This window comes from Cicer arietinum, chromosome 3, assembly GCF_000331145.2.
Source record: "Cicer arietinum cultivar CDC Frontier isolate Library 1 chromosome 3, Cicar.CDCFrontier_v2.0, whole genome shotgun sequence".
Classification (NCBI taxonomy): Eukaryota; Viridiplantae; Streptophyta; class Magnoliopsida; order Fabales; family Fabaceae; genus Cicer; species Cicer arietinum.
Genome location: NC_021162.2, coordinates 5,356,802 through 5,372,267, shown reverse-complemented (window position 1 = coordinate 5,372,267; position 15,466 = coordinate 5,356,802). Strand labels below are relative to the sequence as shown.

At 29.5% G+C, this 15,466-nt stretch overlaps 1 protein-coding gene across 1 annotated transcript in view; it reads left to right on the top strand.

Annotated features, from left to right (window-relative positions):
- Positions 1–13,559, top strand: part of LOC101511338 (uncharacterized FCP1 homology domain-containing protein C1271.03c-like) — a 37,644-nt gene extending 24,085 nt beyond the window's left edge. The window contains exons 2-7 of the mRNA XM_004499413.4: positions 11,151–11,439; positions 11,596–11,677; positions 11,772–11,838; positions 12,420–12,605; positions 12,723–12,783; positions 13,081–13,559. Coding sequence (XP_004499470.1) covers positions 11,202–11,439; positions 11,596–11,677; positions 11,772–11,838; positions 12,420–12,605; positions 12,723–12,783; positions 13,081–13,253 — 807 coding nt within the window. The 5' untranslated portion in view covers positions 11,151–11,201 and the 3' untranslated portion in view covers positions 13,254–13,559. The remainder of the gene's footprint in view (positions 1–11,150; positions 11,440–11,595; positions 11,678–11,771; positions 11,839–12,419; positions 12,606–12,722; positions 12,784–13,080) is intronic.
- The last annotated feature ends 1,907 nt before the right edge of the window (positions 13,560–15,466 follow it).

The following is a 15,466-nucleotide window of genomic DNA, read 5'->3' as shown; positions in this document are numbered from 1 at the left end:
CTATGAGTATTTCAGTCATATCTAGAGTTGTAGACGTCTAATTGGAGTCAAACCAAGTGCAAATGAAAGCTAAGATCCATAGCTACAATTTTCATGAATACACTGAAACCCAATTCAGACTCAAAAGAGGACAAAAATGCAAAAAAAACATAAAAAATAAGAAGTTGTGCGTCTGAAACGCAACAGTTGCGCCCGAGGCACATTTCTACCCTTTTGACACTGTCCAGGCGCGCCCAGAGCGCAAATCCCGCGCTTGGGGCACTTAGCGCACTGCTGAATGTATAAAAACGTGTTTTTTCTCAGTTTTTAGGGATCTGTTTGACTATTTGGAAGTTGGGAGATTGTGACGACTCTTCATCATATGCATATTTTTCATTAATTTTTGTCTTATTTATCTTTTATTCATTAGTTAATTTAAGCAAAAACTTGATAGAGTTTCAGCAAGTGTACTGAATCGTTGCAAGTAATAATAAAATGGTAGTATCAAGTGTCGAACTCAAGGAGTGCGTTTTACTATCGAATTATATTTAATTACTAAAATTGAACAAAAAGTTTCCAAATTGATTGAAATAATATTTAAAATTAAACAACGTAATAAAATTGATCCTTTATAATAATAAAAATGTCAGGGATGAGTTTCACTTCGAATTCAACCTTGACGTCTAATTTGATCATAGTTACTGAATTCCTTTATTGAATTATTACCGAATTTTCTTTATTATTCTTGCCCTAATGTCTTATTGACAGAACCTTTAATTGCAAATTAACCCATAATCCTTAGTGGATTTAATATTAGAATTAAGCATTAATGTACATGAATTCTCTTTTTAAACTATTGCCTCTGCAACTAATTTATTTGGTTTCATGACCTATATCTATCCCTAGACTACAAATTCATGAATTTCTCATCTCAAGCATTCGTAAAGTCCACTTCCATTTTAATGTTGATCAAACAATAAAAATCATTAAGCACATAGATAAGAAAAAAAAACTCAATAAACTCATTCATATAACTAGAAATCAAATCATAAAAATAAGGGTTGCATCTTGTTACAATCATCCCTAACGAATATGGTTAAGTTATTCATTACAGAGATAGAAAAAATAGAGATTAGAGAAGAATTACAAGAAAGATTCATGAATGATTCTTGATAAAACTGCTCAAATGGTGTTAGAAACAACCGTCTTTGAGTTTCTATGTTAGGGCACAAGTTTCCTAACTTCCCAAAAGTCAAAAAGATCCCTAAAAAGTGAGAAAAATGTGTTTTTATACATTTGGCAGCGCGCTACACGCCTGGGGTGCAGAATTTGCGCTAAGGGCGCGCCTGGGCAGTGTCAAAAGGGTGGAAATGCGCCCCAGACAGTGTCCTGTTGTGCTTCAGGCGCACAACTTCTTATCTTTGACGTGTTCTGCATTATTATCATCTTTTGAGTCTGAATTGGGTTCTGAAATCTTCATGAACGTTGTAGCTATGGATCTTAGCTTTCATCTGCACTTGGTTTGACTCCAATTGGACATCTACAACTTCAGATATGACTGAATTACTCTATATAGGTTATGTTGATTTCTCACCAAAATTCAGCATTGCACTAAAACAAAGTAACAACGCAAAACTCCGAAAAATCTCTACTTAATCAAGGAAATAATAACATAAACATTTCATTAAATCAAAGAACTAAAATCAACAAAATATATCAACTAACTACTTAAATTAACTAATGGTTAAAGATAAATAAGACTAAAATCAATGAAAAATATGCATATGATGAAGAGTCATCATAAGGGTTCTAGATCTCCTACTAGAGGTTGAAGAGAGTTGATCAACTTTGCGGCTTTGTTGGTTTTATTAGGAAATTTCTTAGAAAAATGTCCCTTTTCTGCACAAACAAAACAACTTTGATTTTTCTATTTTCCTCTGAATTGCTTCCTTTTAAAGAACTTCAAAGCTTTCCTTTTCCTTTCCTTCTTGAAGATTCTAGAAGTTTTAGTGTATCTTCGCCGATGATGTTTCTTTTCTGTTGAAAATCTGCATTTGTTATCTTTTGCACTTGATTTCTTGGTAAGGCTTTTTGCATGCCTTAGTGAATTTGGATTTTTGTTCTACCATTTTTAATAAATGTTGATGCAATCTACATAGCTTTTTAAGTGCCTCAAATGTTATTTGATGTATATGACCGAGACTCATGGCTTTAATATCTTTCTGAGCTATTGTTATAATCCATATGGATTTTTGGTTGGCGTTCTTGGGGTAGTGAGGAGATATATGTATTTTTTAGACTATGATCATTAAATCCATTGAGGACATAATATCTTTGGGTCATTCTTTGATGATGTTTTTCAAGATCTTTGAATCTAAGAGAACAACATCTCATAACAAAGAATTCATGTCTTCTTTTTCTATCAAATATCTCCATATCACCAATGAATTCGTTGTGAAGAATTCCAAGGACATCAACAGTATTTTCTAATATATGTAATTCATCTTGTTTGAATGTACCAAGATTATGGTACCATTTCTTCAACGTGCCTGTCATTCTACAACAAAATTCTTCAATGATCTTATAAGTCTCTGCACATGTTTTCATCATCTGAGTGTCAAGCCAAACACCAAATCCAAGGAGTCTCTTTCTCCAGCGACTGGGTGGTATATCATCAAGCGTGAACCAAGGTCCACTATTTATTATTGTTTTTCCAAAGACTGGATTTTCTTCAAGTGATTCTTCATGAAGGGATCCTTCCTCTTTTACATTTACCATAAAAAGTCTAGAAATGTTCATGTAATTCCTTTCAGATTCTGATTCTTATTCTGATACTGATGAAAAGGATTCAGATCTTTCATCAGCTGATGTATCTTTGGAATAATCATTTTTCTCAAAGGAAGAAGAATCTTCTCTTTTTCCTTGAAAATTGTGCAAGAGAATTATTTTCTTGTGGGAATTCATGGTTTTCTGTGATTTTCATGGCTTGGAAACTTTTATCGAGAATTTATACACTTAAGAAAATGGTTTTTTCTTTGGACCTAGAGGTTGAGGTTTTTGTAGTTTTGACAGATTTTTGTCTATAAGCTGAGAGTATGTATTTGGCATAATTTGGTGGTGATGAAGCATAAGTAGGGTACAAAGGAGATGGCTTTCTTGGTCGTGTGAAATAAGTAGGAAAATTAGGAGGGTTAAAGAAAAGATCTTTAACAGGTTTAGTTTTTTCTTATTTGGAAGCTCTCAAGAAATCATCAATCTCTTTCGCTTGGCTTTGTAACTTTTTGATTTCTCTTTCTTTTCGGTCAAAATCTTGGCCAATTTAGAATTTCCTCCGCTTGGGTTAGAGGTTTAAGTTTCCCACCAGGTTGAACTTCATTGGGTTGTATGAAAGGTTTGGATGATCTGTTTGTTATTGGGTCCACTTTTCTTTCAAGAGCAGGGAATTGTTGGTCATATTCTGATGTTGAAGCTGAGATCATAAAACAAGGGATTGGTTTGATATTTTTTGGAGGGTTTGAAGGTTTACAATAGTTTGAAGGTGACCAAGTAACAGGAGTATGGTCATTTGGTGGCAAGATCTTTTCTTTTTTGAGGATTTTAAGTGCTTATCTGTAGATAGGAAGAGATTTCTTTTTATCATGGATTCCTACCCATGGACCGTTATCAGGATCTGATTTTTTACTTGGTGGAGGAGATGGTCTACACATCCCTTTGCTTAAAGGATGATATCTCTGCCAATATCATTTTCATGCATCCAACAGTCACATCCTGGGTCGCACTTATTGGGATCTGCGTCCCAAATAAAATGGCCATATATCTTGTCAGTATAGATAGGTTCTCCTCTACTAGTGACAACATGAATAGGACACCAATCTTCTTTGAGTATTGGTTGTATCATCATGGTCTGAAAAATAGGAGAGGTCGAACTTGATCCTTCATCTGGTTTTTTGAAAATTGTTTTGATTGACCTATCAATGGATCTCCTGAAGGTGGCTTCTTGAGATTGTATTGGTCATGATGAATTTTTTCATAGTTTGTTATCCATTCCAGGGGAATTAGTTGAGCTAATTCTTCCCTTGTGATTCTCCTTTGGATCTGGAAAATGGAGGGTATATCTTCTTCTCTATTGGTAACGACCAACAGTGAATCAGAAGAACATCCAGAGAGTGGTAAAAGAGGAGGTATAGTTTCAGTTATTTGAGCATCTTCTAGGACATAAGAATACTCAACAAGATTTTCTATTTTGTGGGAATCAGTCTTTTTACAATATTTAGGAAGAGATAGTGAAGATCCAACATATCAACCCATTACTCTCACTTCTTCTGATTCACTGGATGTTCTTCTGATTCACTGTTGGTTGTTACCAATAGAGAAGAAGTTATATCCTCCATTGTTCAGATCCCAAGGAGTATCACAAGGGAAGAATTAGCTCAACTAATTCCCCTAAAATGAATAACAAACTATGAAAAATTCTATCATGACAAAAGACCAATACAATCTCGAGAAGCCACCTCCAGGAGATCCATTGATAGGTTAGTCAAAACAATTTTCAAAAAACTAGATGAAGGATCAAGTTCGACATATCCTATTTTTCAGACCATGATGATACAACCAATACTCAAAGAAGATTGGTGTCCTATTCATGTTGTCATTACTAGAGGAGAACCTATCTATACTGACAAGATAGATGGCCATTTTATTTGGACGTAGATCCCAATAAGTGCGACCCAGATGTGACGGTTGGATGCATGATAATGATATTGACAGAGATATCATCCTCCCTAAAAGCAAATGTGCAAACCACCTCCTCCACCAAGTAAAAAATCAGATCTTGATAACGGTTCATGAGTAGGAATCCATGATAAAAAGAAATCTCTTCCTATCTACAACACTTAAAATCCTCAAAAAAGAAAAGCTTTTGCCACCTAATGACCCTGCTCTTGTTACTTGGTCACCTTCATACTATTGTAAACCTTTAAACCCTCCAAAAAAAATACCAAACCAATCCCTTGTTTTATGTTCTCAGCTTCAACATCAGAATATGACCAACAATTCCCTGCTCTAGAAAGAAAAGTGGACCCAATCACAAACAAATTATCCAAACCTTTCATACAACCAATGAAGTCTAATCAGATGGAAAACTTAAACTGCTAACCCAAGCGAAGGAAGTTCTAAATTGGCAATCAGAAAACATGGTTGCTCAAAATGACACTCTCTAGAATCTAAATAGAAAGGTGAATAAAATTACTGAAAAATTAAACGAAACAGATGAAAATCTCAAAGTTCTGTCTCAAAAAATGCAAAAACACTAAGAACCTTAAAAGCTCAAGTCTCTCAGTTGGATTATGACTTAAGAAGGATGTTAGAAGAAAGAACTTTTGGCCAAGATTTTGACCGAAAAGAAAGAGAAATCAGAAAGTTACAAAGCCAAGTGAAAGAGATCGATGATTTCTTAAGATCTTCCAAAGAAGAAAAACCTAAGCCTGTTGAAGATCTTTTCTTTAACCCTCCTAATTTTCCTACTTATTTCACACAACCAGGAAAGCCATCTCCTCTGTACCGTACCTATGCTTCATCACCCCCAAATTATGCCAAATACATACCCTCAGCTTATAGACAAAAATTTGTAGACAAAAATATGTCAGAACTACAAAAACCTCAACCTCCAAGTCTAAAGAAAAAACTGCTTGCTTAAGTGTATCATCATCTAACTCCCAAGATGTTCCCGATAAAAGTTTCCAAGCCAAGCCATGACTATCACAGAAAACCATGAATTCCCACAAGAAAATAATTCTCTTGAACAATTCTCAAGGAAAAAGAGTGAAGATTCCTCTTCCTTTAAGAAAAATTATTCTTCCAAAGATACATCAACTGATGAAAGATCTAAATCCTTTTCATCAGTATCAGAACAAGAATCAGAATCTGAAAGGAATTACATGAACATTTCTAGACTTTTTATGGTAAATGTAAAAGAGGAAGGATCCCTTCATGAAGAATCACTTGAAGAAAATCCAGTCTTTGGAAAAACAATAATAAATAGTGGACCTTGGTTCACGCTTGATGATATACCACCCAGTCGCTGGAGAAAGAGACTCCTTGGATTTGGTGTTTGGCTTGACACTCAGATGATGAAAACATGTGCAAACACTTATAAGATCATTGAAGAATTTTGTTGTAGAATGACAGGCACGTTGAAGAAATGGTACCATAATCTTGGTACATTCAAACAAGATGAATTACACATATTAGAAAATATTTCTGCTATCCTTGGAATTCTTTCCAATGAATTCATCGGTGATATGGAGATATTTGATAGAAAAAGCAGACAAGAATTCTTTGAGATGAGATGTTGTTCTCTTAGAGTCAAAGATCTTGAAAAACATTATCAAAGAATGACTCAAATATATTATGTCATCAATGGATTTAATGATCATAGTCTAAAAAATACATATGTCTCCTCACTACCCCAAGAACTCCAACCAAAAATCCATAGGATGATAGCAACAACTCAGAAAGATATTAAAGCCATGAGTCTCAGCCAAATACATCAAATAACATTGGAGGCACTTGAAAAGCTATGTAGATTGCACCAACATTTCTTAAAAATTGTAGAACAAAGATCCAAATTCACCAAGGCATGCAAAAAGTCTTACCAGGAAATCAAGTGCAAAGATAACAAATGCAGCTGTTCAACAGAAAAGAAACATCATCTGCGAAGATACACTAAACCTTCTAGAATCTTCTAGAAGGAAAGGAAAAGGAAAGCTTTGAAGTTATTTAAAATGAAGCAATTCACAGGAAAAAAGAAAATTCAAAGATGTTTTATTTTTGGAGAAAATGGACATTTTTCTAAAGATGTCCTAATAAAACCAACAAAGATGTAAAGTTGATCAACTCTCTTCAACCTTTAAAAGGGACATTAATGTTCACGTCACAAATTAGAACAATAATACACATTTTACGACTTTTTATCGTGTTTTTCTTCTGTATGTTTTGTGTTGTTGTTGATGTTGTTGTTATCATACATTTATTGTAGTTAAGTGATTAAACTAGTATTGATTTTGATAGAGAAAAAAGACACTAACTTATCAAATATAAGGTGCCATATTTATTGATTTAATCGGAAGTTCTGTATTTTTTTTCAAATGAAATATGAAGTAAATTATCTATTTATCTTAGCTATCTCTATATTTTATATATTGTTTGTTTCTTCTATTGTTTACCCTTCGTCAGTTATACTTATTTCTATGTAATATTGTCTTTCAATTGTTTTAAAATTTATTAGATTTATGCTATATCAATAACGAAATAGTCTGGAACACTAAAAATGTAAATATAAAAAATACATCTATAGTAAATATAACAACACAAATGAAGATCTTAATACAAAACAAAATAACAAAATGTCAAAAATATTATTATGAATCTAAATAAATATCCAATGTTAGTATAACTTCATCAAAGTCATGTCTTTTGTTCTACAACATGAATTTTATGAGTATGTTACAAAAGGGATGTTGTAAAACAATGACATAACTCGACTTAAAAAAAAAGGGATATAGTGAGGGAAGCAGCAAAAGAAAAAGAGGAAAACAGAGTCATGAGAGTTTTCAGTGGACATTTTAATCTCAGCTATGAATTTTATCTCCACATTAAAAAATATTTTTACTTGATATGCCCCTAAAATCAACATATAAAGAGGGTAAAAAAATTTTATAAGGTTAATAAATCACAACGGTTAGATTATTAATAATATTTGACTTTTGTCATAACTATTTATAAAGTTACACATAATTGGTTATGATTATAAAACTTTTTTTAGGTGTATAAAAATTTAACTCTAATTGAAATAGTCCTTGTATGTCTTAATAATTTTTTTTTTAAATTTAAGAGAAAATGAATCAAATAAAAATGAATACATTTGATCCAAGTTTTAGACTACATACATCAACTTTTAACTTTTGTTGACTCAAATTTTTCTTATATTGAAGACCAAATGAAGTATTAATTAGTAATCTTATCGTAAAAGAAATAAAAGAAAATTAAGAGTGAAAAATTATTTTAGTCCTGATAAAAATTATGAGATCTAATTTTGTTCTTAAGAAAAATATAGGTATCTTTTAGTCTCCAATAAAGTGAAACAAATACAATTTAATCTCTATCTTATTCATATTTTGTTTAGTTGATCAAAGAAAGTCAAAGTAAACAGAAGAAACTAAAAAGAAGAAAATGAATAGAAGATAAATTGATTATTTAGTAATTTTTAATAAAAGAAAATGACAAAAAAAAAAAATATGAATATTTATAAAATGACATAAATGTCTTTAAGAAAAAATTCTGTATGATTAAAAGAATAAAAATAAATATTTCATTACAATTCATAAACAATAATAAAATATAAAAGAAAAATAAAGGTAACAAATATATAAATAATTTCCGCAACAATTAAAGAAAATGTTTCAATTTGATAAACTATAATATTAATTTTTGTTCTCTTTATATTTTTTAGCTTTTTGTTAATTGAATATAATTTGTATCAAATAAATCAACTTTTTTTAATCAATTTTTGTTTATACTTTGGGACAAGAGCAATACCATACACCATTTCGAGTATCCTACATCACTACTTCATCTCTCACACCCATAGCATTTGAGTGTAAATCAGAAACATTGTTCTCCTCTAACACTGCATTACTCTAAACACCAAAAATACACATATCAGAATATTAACGCTCCTCTCGAAGATGATTTGTGTTAACTGAGTTACATAAATTAAAACCAAATACCTCATTAATTATATTTATAGGACACTGTGTAGACTGAATATTTGATTCTTAAAGTGTCTTTGAAATGACTTCGAAATCTCCAAAATTAACTAAATATGAGTCAAAAGGTTTTTCAAGATTTTTATCAATATTTTCTTGATCTGAGGTAGAGAATTCTTCTTGAATAGAAGTGGTTTCACCTAGTTCAGTGCTGAAAATGTGATCGACAAAAAAAGAATTAACAACACAATGAATATTATTAACCTTAATATCTTTTTTTGCACCTTTAGTTTTGATATTATCTAAAGTAGTTTTTTAAGGACATACTTCTTAACCAACTTTTTTGTTGTTGCAACATCTTTAAGAGTTTGAGTTTCTATCAATTTCTTTTTCATTCTAGTATTATCAACATAGCAAGTTATTCCACTACCATAAGAATATTTACGACAATTATCTATAGAATGTCCTATAACCTTACATAATGCGCAAAATAGTAACATTTTTTAATACTAAATATAAAACAAATGCATACATTTTGCGTTCAACAAGAATACATTCTATCAACTCTTGCACTGTGTCCAAATCAACTAAAACGCAAACAAAATATCCTAATATTTTTGAATTATACTCTTGGTCATAAAAAATTTAAAAATCACTAAGACTTATATGCTGATTTAAAACTACACTATTTTAAATATTTTTTAAGCTATAAAATTAAAATGTTATTTCAAATAGATGCTTAACAATAAAAAATTTATTTATAGTCAGGGATATAAAGAGATTTATAGCAATTAGTGTACATTGTAATGAACTATTTTTCTTTATAATATGGACCTTTTTTTGGACTCAATCTTATAATACGGGCTAAAAACTTATACAATTTTTCTTCTTCTTAAAATACGGACAAGAGGTAGTGTTAATTAATTTTAATCAATTTTCTTAGTTGACAAAAACTTTAAAATTCTGCTTTTAATTTTTCTTAATGTATGTGAATTTAGTTAGTTTTCCTTATAATCAAAGATAATATTCTAAAAAGAACATTTAATTATTATAAAATCGATAGAGTATTATTGTGTTATTCTTATACTAAATGAAATTAAAAAAAGTAAACAAAAATCTTTACCAATAAATACAATGTTTATCTTATTTATATTCAGCAATGACTTTTTCCATTTAATTCTATTTATAAACATAACAAATAAAAAATTTAACTCAATTTTGATAAATTATTTAGTATTTATTTTAAAATTTCAATTAACTGTAATCATTCTCATTAAAAAAATCCTTTTAATACAATATTAAGAGATGAAGTTCAAATTCTAGAACAACCATAAAAATGGTCATCGACAATATCATTATTAATAATATTTTTTTGGCTCCTCAATTTTTTTAAAAATAAAAACTAATACAACTTTTTTATGGAACATCTTTTTGGTCGCTGCACAATAATTAAAAAAATAAATTTTATATCAAAGTTATCAATAATATATCATTTAATATTGAGAAAAAAAATAGTTGATTTTTTAATTCCTTACATTTAATTAAATGTATTTTGTTAAAAATTAATTAATATTTTTCGTTCTTTAAGTTTTACATATTACTCCCTCTAATTTTTAGTATAGGAAAAAAAAATAAAAATAAAAAACATTAAAATTAATAAAATTATTAATTGCGACAACTTTTTGAATATTCTTTTAAATAAATTCCACTACATTAAATATATTCAATAACATTAAAAAGGCAAATTGTATTTAAACGAGGATAAACAAATATTTTAAGCAATAAATCCCTTTTTTTTTTAAAGTGATGACTTTTTTTACAAACTGGGAATTTTTTTTTTGAAAAGTATATTCATAATAAGAATCAGAGGAGGTAATAGAATGTATGTAGTATTTATAAAATGGTTGATTAAGAGGTTTTTCAGTTCCCTTATTTTGTCATTTTGTGAACACTTTACGGTTTGTCTTCTCTAATAAAAATGGTTTAAGTTCCAATTTCCAACACCAAAGCTGAAAGACAAAAGGTCAATTATTTTATTTTTAAAATCTCTACTGTGTCTATTTATTTCTTCATGTTCACAGCTAGAAAATTCACACACATCTTCTTGGTATGTTTTCTGTCTTTTTTTTTATCTATGTTGCTGATTCTTATCACACGCTTATTACAATTAATTAATTAAACTAGTACTTATTTTGCTAGATTAATTAATTAAACTAATATTTATTTTGCTAGATACTTTTTTGTTTATGTATTATGATTATGTTACATTTAATATTAATTGAATATATATTTATGATATTATATATGATGTCAATGTTTACAAAATTTATTTTGGACATGTTAAATGTTGTTAGGAACTGAATATACTAACAACTGTATTTTTTAAATTTTATTTTGGATCATCAGATTAGTTCTATAACAACAAAATTGAAAGATTGATTCAAAAAATTGAAGAAAATGGTTGTCAGTATACCAAAGGTAGAAGATAATTCTGTTAATGAGATACCAAAATCATCGGTTACTCAGGAAGAAAAAGATGAAAAAAACAGTTTTTGTATTTCTTCAATTAAAATATCAGCTGGAAATTTGAAGAAAAAGAAGCTTCTTGTTCTTGATATTAATGGTCTTCTTGTTGACATTATTTCTCCACCTCCAAAACATGTCAAAGCAGATGCATCAATATCCAGAAAAGCATGTAAGAAATTTTAATTGTATTTTTATTTTATTTTATTTTTGTTTATTTTCAATGAATTAATCTGTTTCTTTTAGCGAGGGAAGCATGTAAGTTTTGTTTTGTTTTGTTGAGTTAATGTTTTTTTTTTAATGATTGAATTATGTTTTTGTATTTCAGTGTTCAAGAGGCCTTTTTATGTAGAGTTTCTGAATTTCTGCTTTGAGAATTTTGAAGTGGCTGTCTGGTCTTCTAGATTGAAGTACAAAATCAGTCAACAACTATTGTTTTTTATTTTTAATTTGTACAATTTGTTAGTTGTTGTTTATTAAGTCATGCGTTTAATAATTTTGTAGGAAAAATGTTGATAGTGTGATTGATTATTTGATGGGAGACATGAAACAAAAGTTGCTTTTCTGTTGGGTAAGTACTGAGCATCTAGAGAACCTGTTTTAATAGCTTTGGTATGAAATGGGATTAGCTTTGGTTAGGAAATCTCGAATTCACACATTTCATGTTTCTTGGCTTGTTAGATTGAGGTTGGATTCTTTAAAAAATATAGATTTTTATTTTTATTTTATAATAAAAAATACTAAACTTAAATATAGATCATTTAATTTCAATCGAACTGTCACTAATGTCTTGATTTCACAAAGAATCTAGATTAGATTTGAACTTAAAAATATACTACTTAAATTTTTTTTATTGACATAAAGTATTTGTGCAGCCATATTGAGATTTTGAGCAGCCATGTTGAGTTATGTCTCTATTAATTTTTACTGTTTTCAATGTTAGGGATTTTTTATTATATCAAACAAATTTTTTTTAGGGGTTTTCAATGTTTTCAATTGTGCATCTTTACTTCCATTTATTATTTGTGGTATATAGCTACCTTGCTTGGAAACAAATTTAATATCATGAAAAGGCATGTTAACTCTTACTAATGTATTTATGCTTGCATTTTATTTATCATAATTTGTTTTCATTCTACATATTATTGACAGGACCTGTCACATTGTACTGAAACAAGTTTCAAAACACTTGAAAACAAGCACAAGCCACTAGTTTTTAAGGATTTGAGGAAAATTTGGGACAAGTATGATCCTAATCTTCCTTGGGAGAAGGGTTACTACAATGAATCAAATACATTGCTTTTGGATGATTCTCCTTACAAGGCATTACTTAATCCTGTAAATACACTAACTAATTCTTTAACTATTTTTCTCTCATTTATCATGCTTATTATTAGCTATCATATAATTACATGTCCTAACTTATGTTTAATGTTTTGATAAATTTTATTGTAGCCACACAACTCAATCTTTCCTCATACATTCAGCTTTGAGCATCAGAATGATAATTCACTAGGTATGGTACAAAATTACCTATACATATTGCTTCGATAATTTTATTTACTTATTTATATAACATGCAACACTTCGGATTAAAGGTGTGTACAGTTTGATATTGACACATGTAGTTACATTCAATTACTTTAACTTTTTAAAACTATTATTAGTTTCGATATGTCAGTGTCATTATCATATTTGATAACTGTGTGATGTGTCATTCAATTTCTTGTTGAAGTTTGTACTCCTTTTCATGATCTCACAAGCTTATGCCTTATGCTATGAATTATTAATAACAAAATGTAATTTTCGACAGCGGTTGGAGGTGATCTACGGCGATATCTTGATGGATTGGCAAAAGCTGAAAATATGGTGAAGTATGTTGAAGAACATCCATTTGGTCAAGAATGTATCAGTGAAACAAGTGAAGCTTGGGAATTTTACCTCAAAGTTATCAATAGTCTTTCTACATGTCAACTTGAAAAGTGAAAATGTGGTCTCTTTGAATTAGAATATGATCAACTTACTCAGACTAATTATTTTTTCATAGTTGTATATTAGATGCCCTTTTTGATTATGGTTTTTCTCTTTATGGAAGGGCTGAAGAATTTTGAGAAAAAATCTTGTTAGATTGAATTTTGCAGAAAAATTTTCACAAATGAATTTGCTAGATTTGTTGTTTATTATATATTTATGTATGTTCCTAAATTAAACTCTGCCTATATGTTGTGTTAATGCAACATAGGGTTGGCCAAATCCGTTTATTTAGTGATAAAATGGGTGAATTGATTGCAACTTTTGAAGAGGCACAAAACTTTCAATTTAATGTTGATTAGTGATTTATTTGCCTTAAACTTATAAAGGTCATTTTTCCTGTATATAACTTATTCTATGTTCAAATTTGGGCTCCTCCTACGATGCTCCTTTTATTTTCTAAATGGACATTGTTTAGTTTTTTAAGTCAAATTCTAAAAGCATCTCTAATGCATTGTTCTTAACATTAAAAAAGAACTAAAAATAATTGTTAATTTTGAACAACATTGAAGATAGTTGAATTGACATCTATTACAATTTTCTACTAAATTAAAATTTGGAGATAAAGATTGATTTGATAGAGTTGATATTTGTCTTGCATCCGTCTTGTTAATAAAATTATTTATGTTTTTAAAATTTTAACAACTTCATTGTTTGGTGGATAAGATTTTGAGTTGTGTGTGTTTGAGGTTGTCCTTAAGTATGTGTTTGTATGTTTGAGTAGGTATTTGAATGCTTAAAAGTCAAGTTAGAATATTTTAGACCTTTTTTAAGTAGCTTAGGATGCTATGATTTGATGCACATTTTTCATGTTTCTAAATGGCATTCGTTGTTTTCGGAATAAAAATACAATTTTGATAAAATAAATTTTAACACCGAAGATATTACTAGTTGAGTCGCATATTAGATTATTCTCTTTAAGGCGTTTCACAACGCTGTCAAAAATTGTATAAACAGACTATCAATCACGACATTCTCAAGATAAAACAATTCAATTACAAACAATACCACGTCACACTACACTGTAGGAATCTTTTTAGAATTACATCCTTTAAGTATGACACAAAAACCACTAGCAAATGGAATGAATTACGACACGAAGACCGCTACCGCTGGCCTCAAAAGCACTGCTTTCACTATGTGTTTTTTCCAATGACTTTTTTTCTTCTGTTCTTGATTTTTTCATTTATCAATCACCTGTTTGAAGTTAGTGAATGCAACGTCATCTTCACCGGTAAAAGGGATGCCAACAGATGATTTCATACACTGCAACAAATTTCTATTCTCAACCAGAACTCTCTGAGCTTTATCAATCAAATCATGTTTGGCAGTAAGAAGCTCATGGCACTGCTCTATGAAGCTTGTGTCTAGGATAAAAAAGGTTCAGGAAGATAGTTCAACCTTCAAACTGCAACATCGAATCAAATTACTACCTAGGAGCCAAGAAGAATTCAACACCAGCTGAATTTTCTAGTGCGCATCCAAAGTCAACAAACACCGCCGCAATCCACTGCGTGTCCATCTTCTCTATGTATGGGTCTTACACACCTCCACCAAATTCGTGCGTGAGAATGCATGCACGCTCTAAACTCGAAGGGACAATGATATTAAAACCACTATGAAATCGAAGGGACAATAATATTAGAACTACTCTAAAAATATCAAAGCAACATAAAAATAAAAATAAAAGAGAAATTATTTGAAATATGTATCAAGTAAAAAATATAGAAGACAAAAGTTAAGAATTAAATATAACTAGATTATGGCTCGCGCGCTGCGCGGATATTAGTTAATTAATTTTATAAGTTTTATAAGTAATATTTCATGTATTATAAATATAGTTATTTTATAATATTACTCTATTGATTTTTAATTATTGAATATGATTAGGAAAATTAAAATGAAGGAAAATCATGTTTATCACAATTATCTAATTTAATTTTTAAAATATTTTATAAAATTCGTAGGATAACTTATTATATAGGATAATTGTTTGACTCATTGTACTTTAATTGTTAATTTATTTTTCAACGTATAATGGTATTTGTATTTATTTGACGAAATAAAATGTAAAATACAAACCCAAAAATAAGATGTAAAAATTTATAAATATGATTTACTATTTAATATTTTTTATTTTAAAAAAATGTTAATATTGAATTATATTG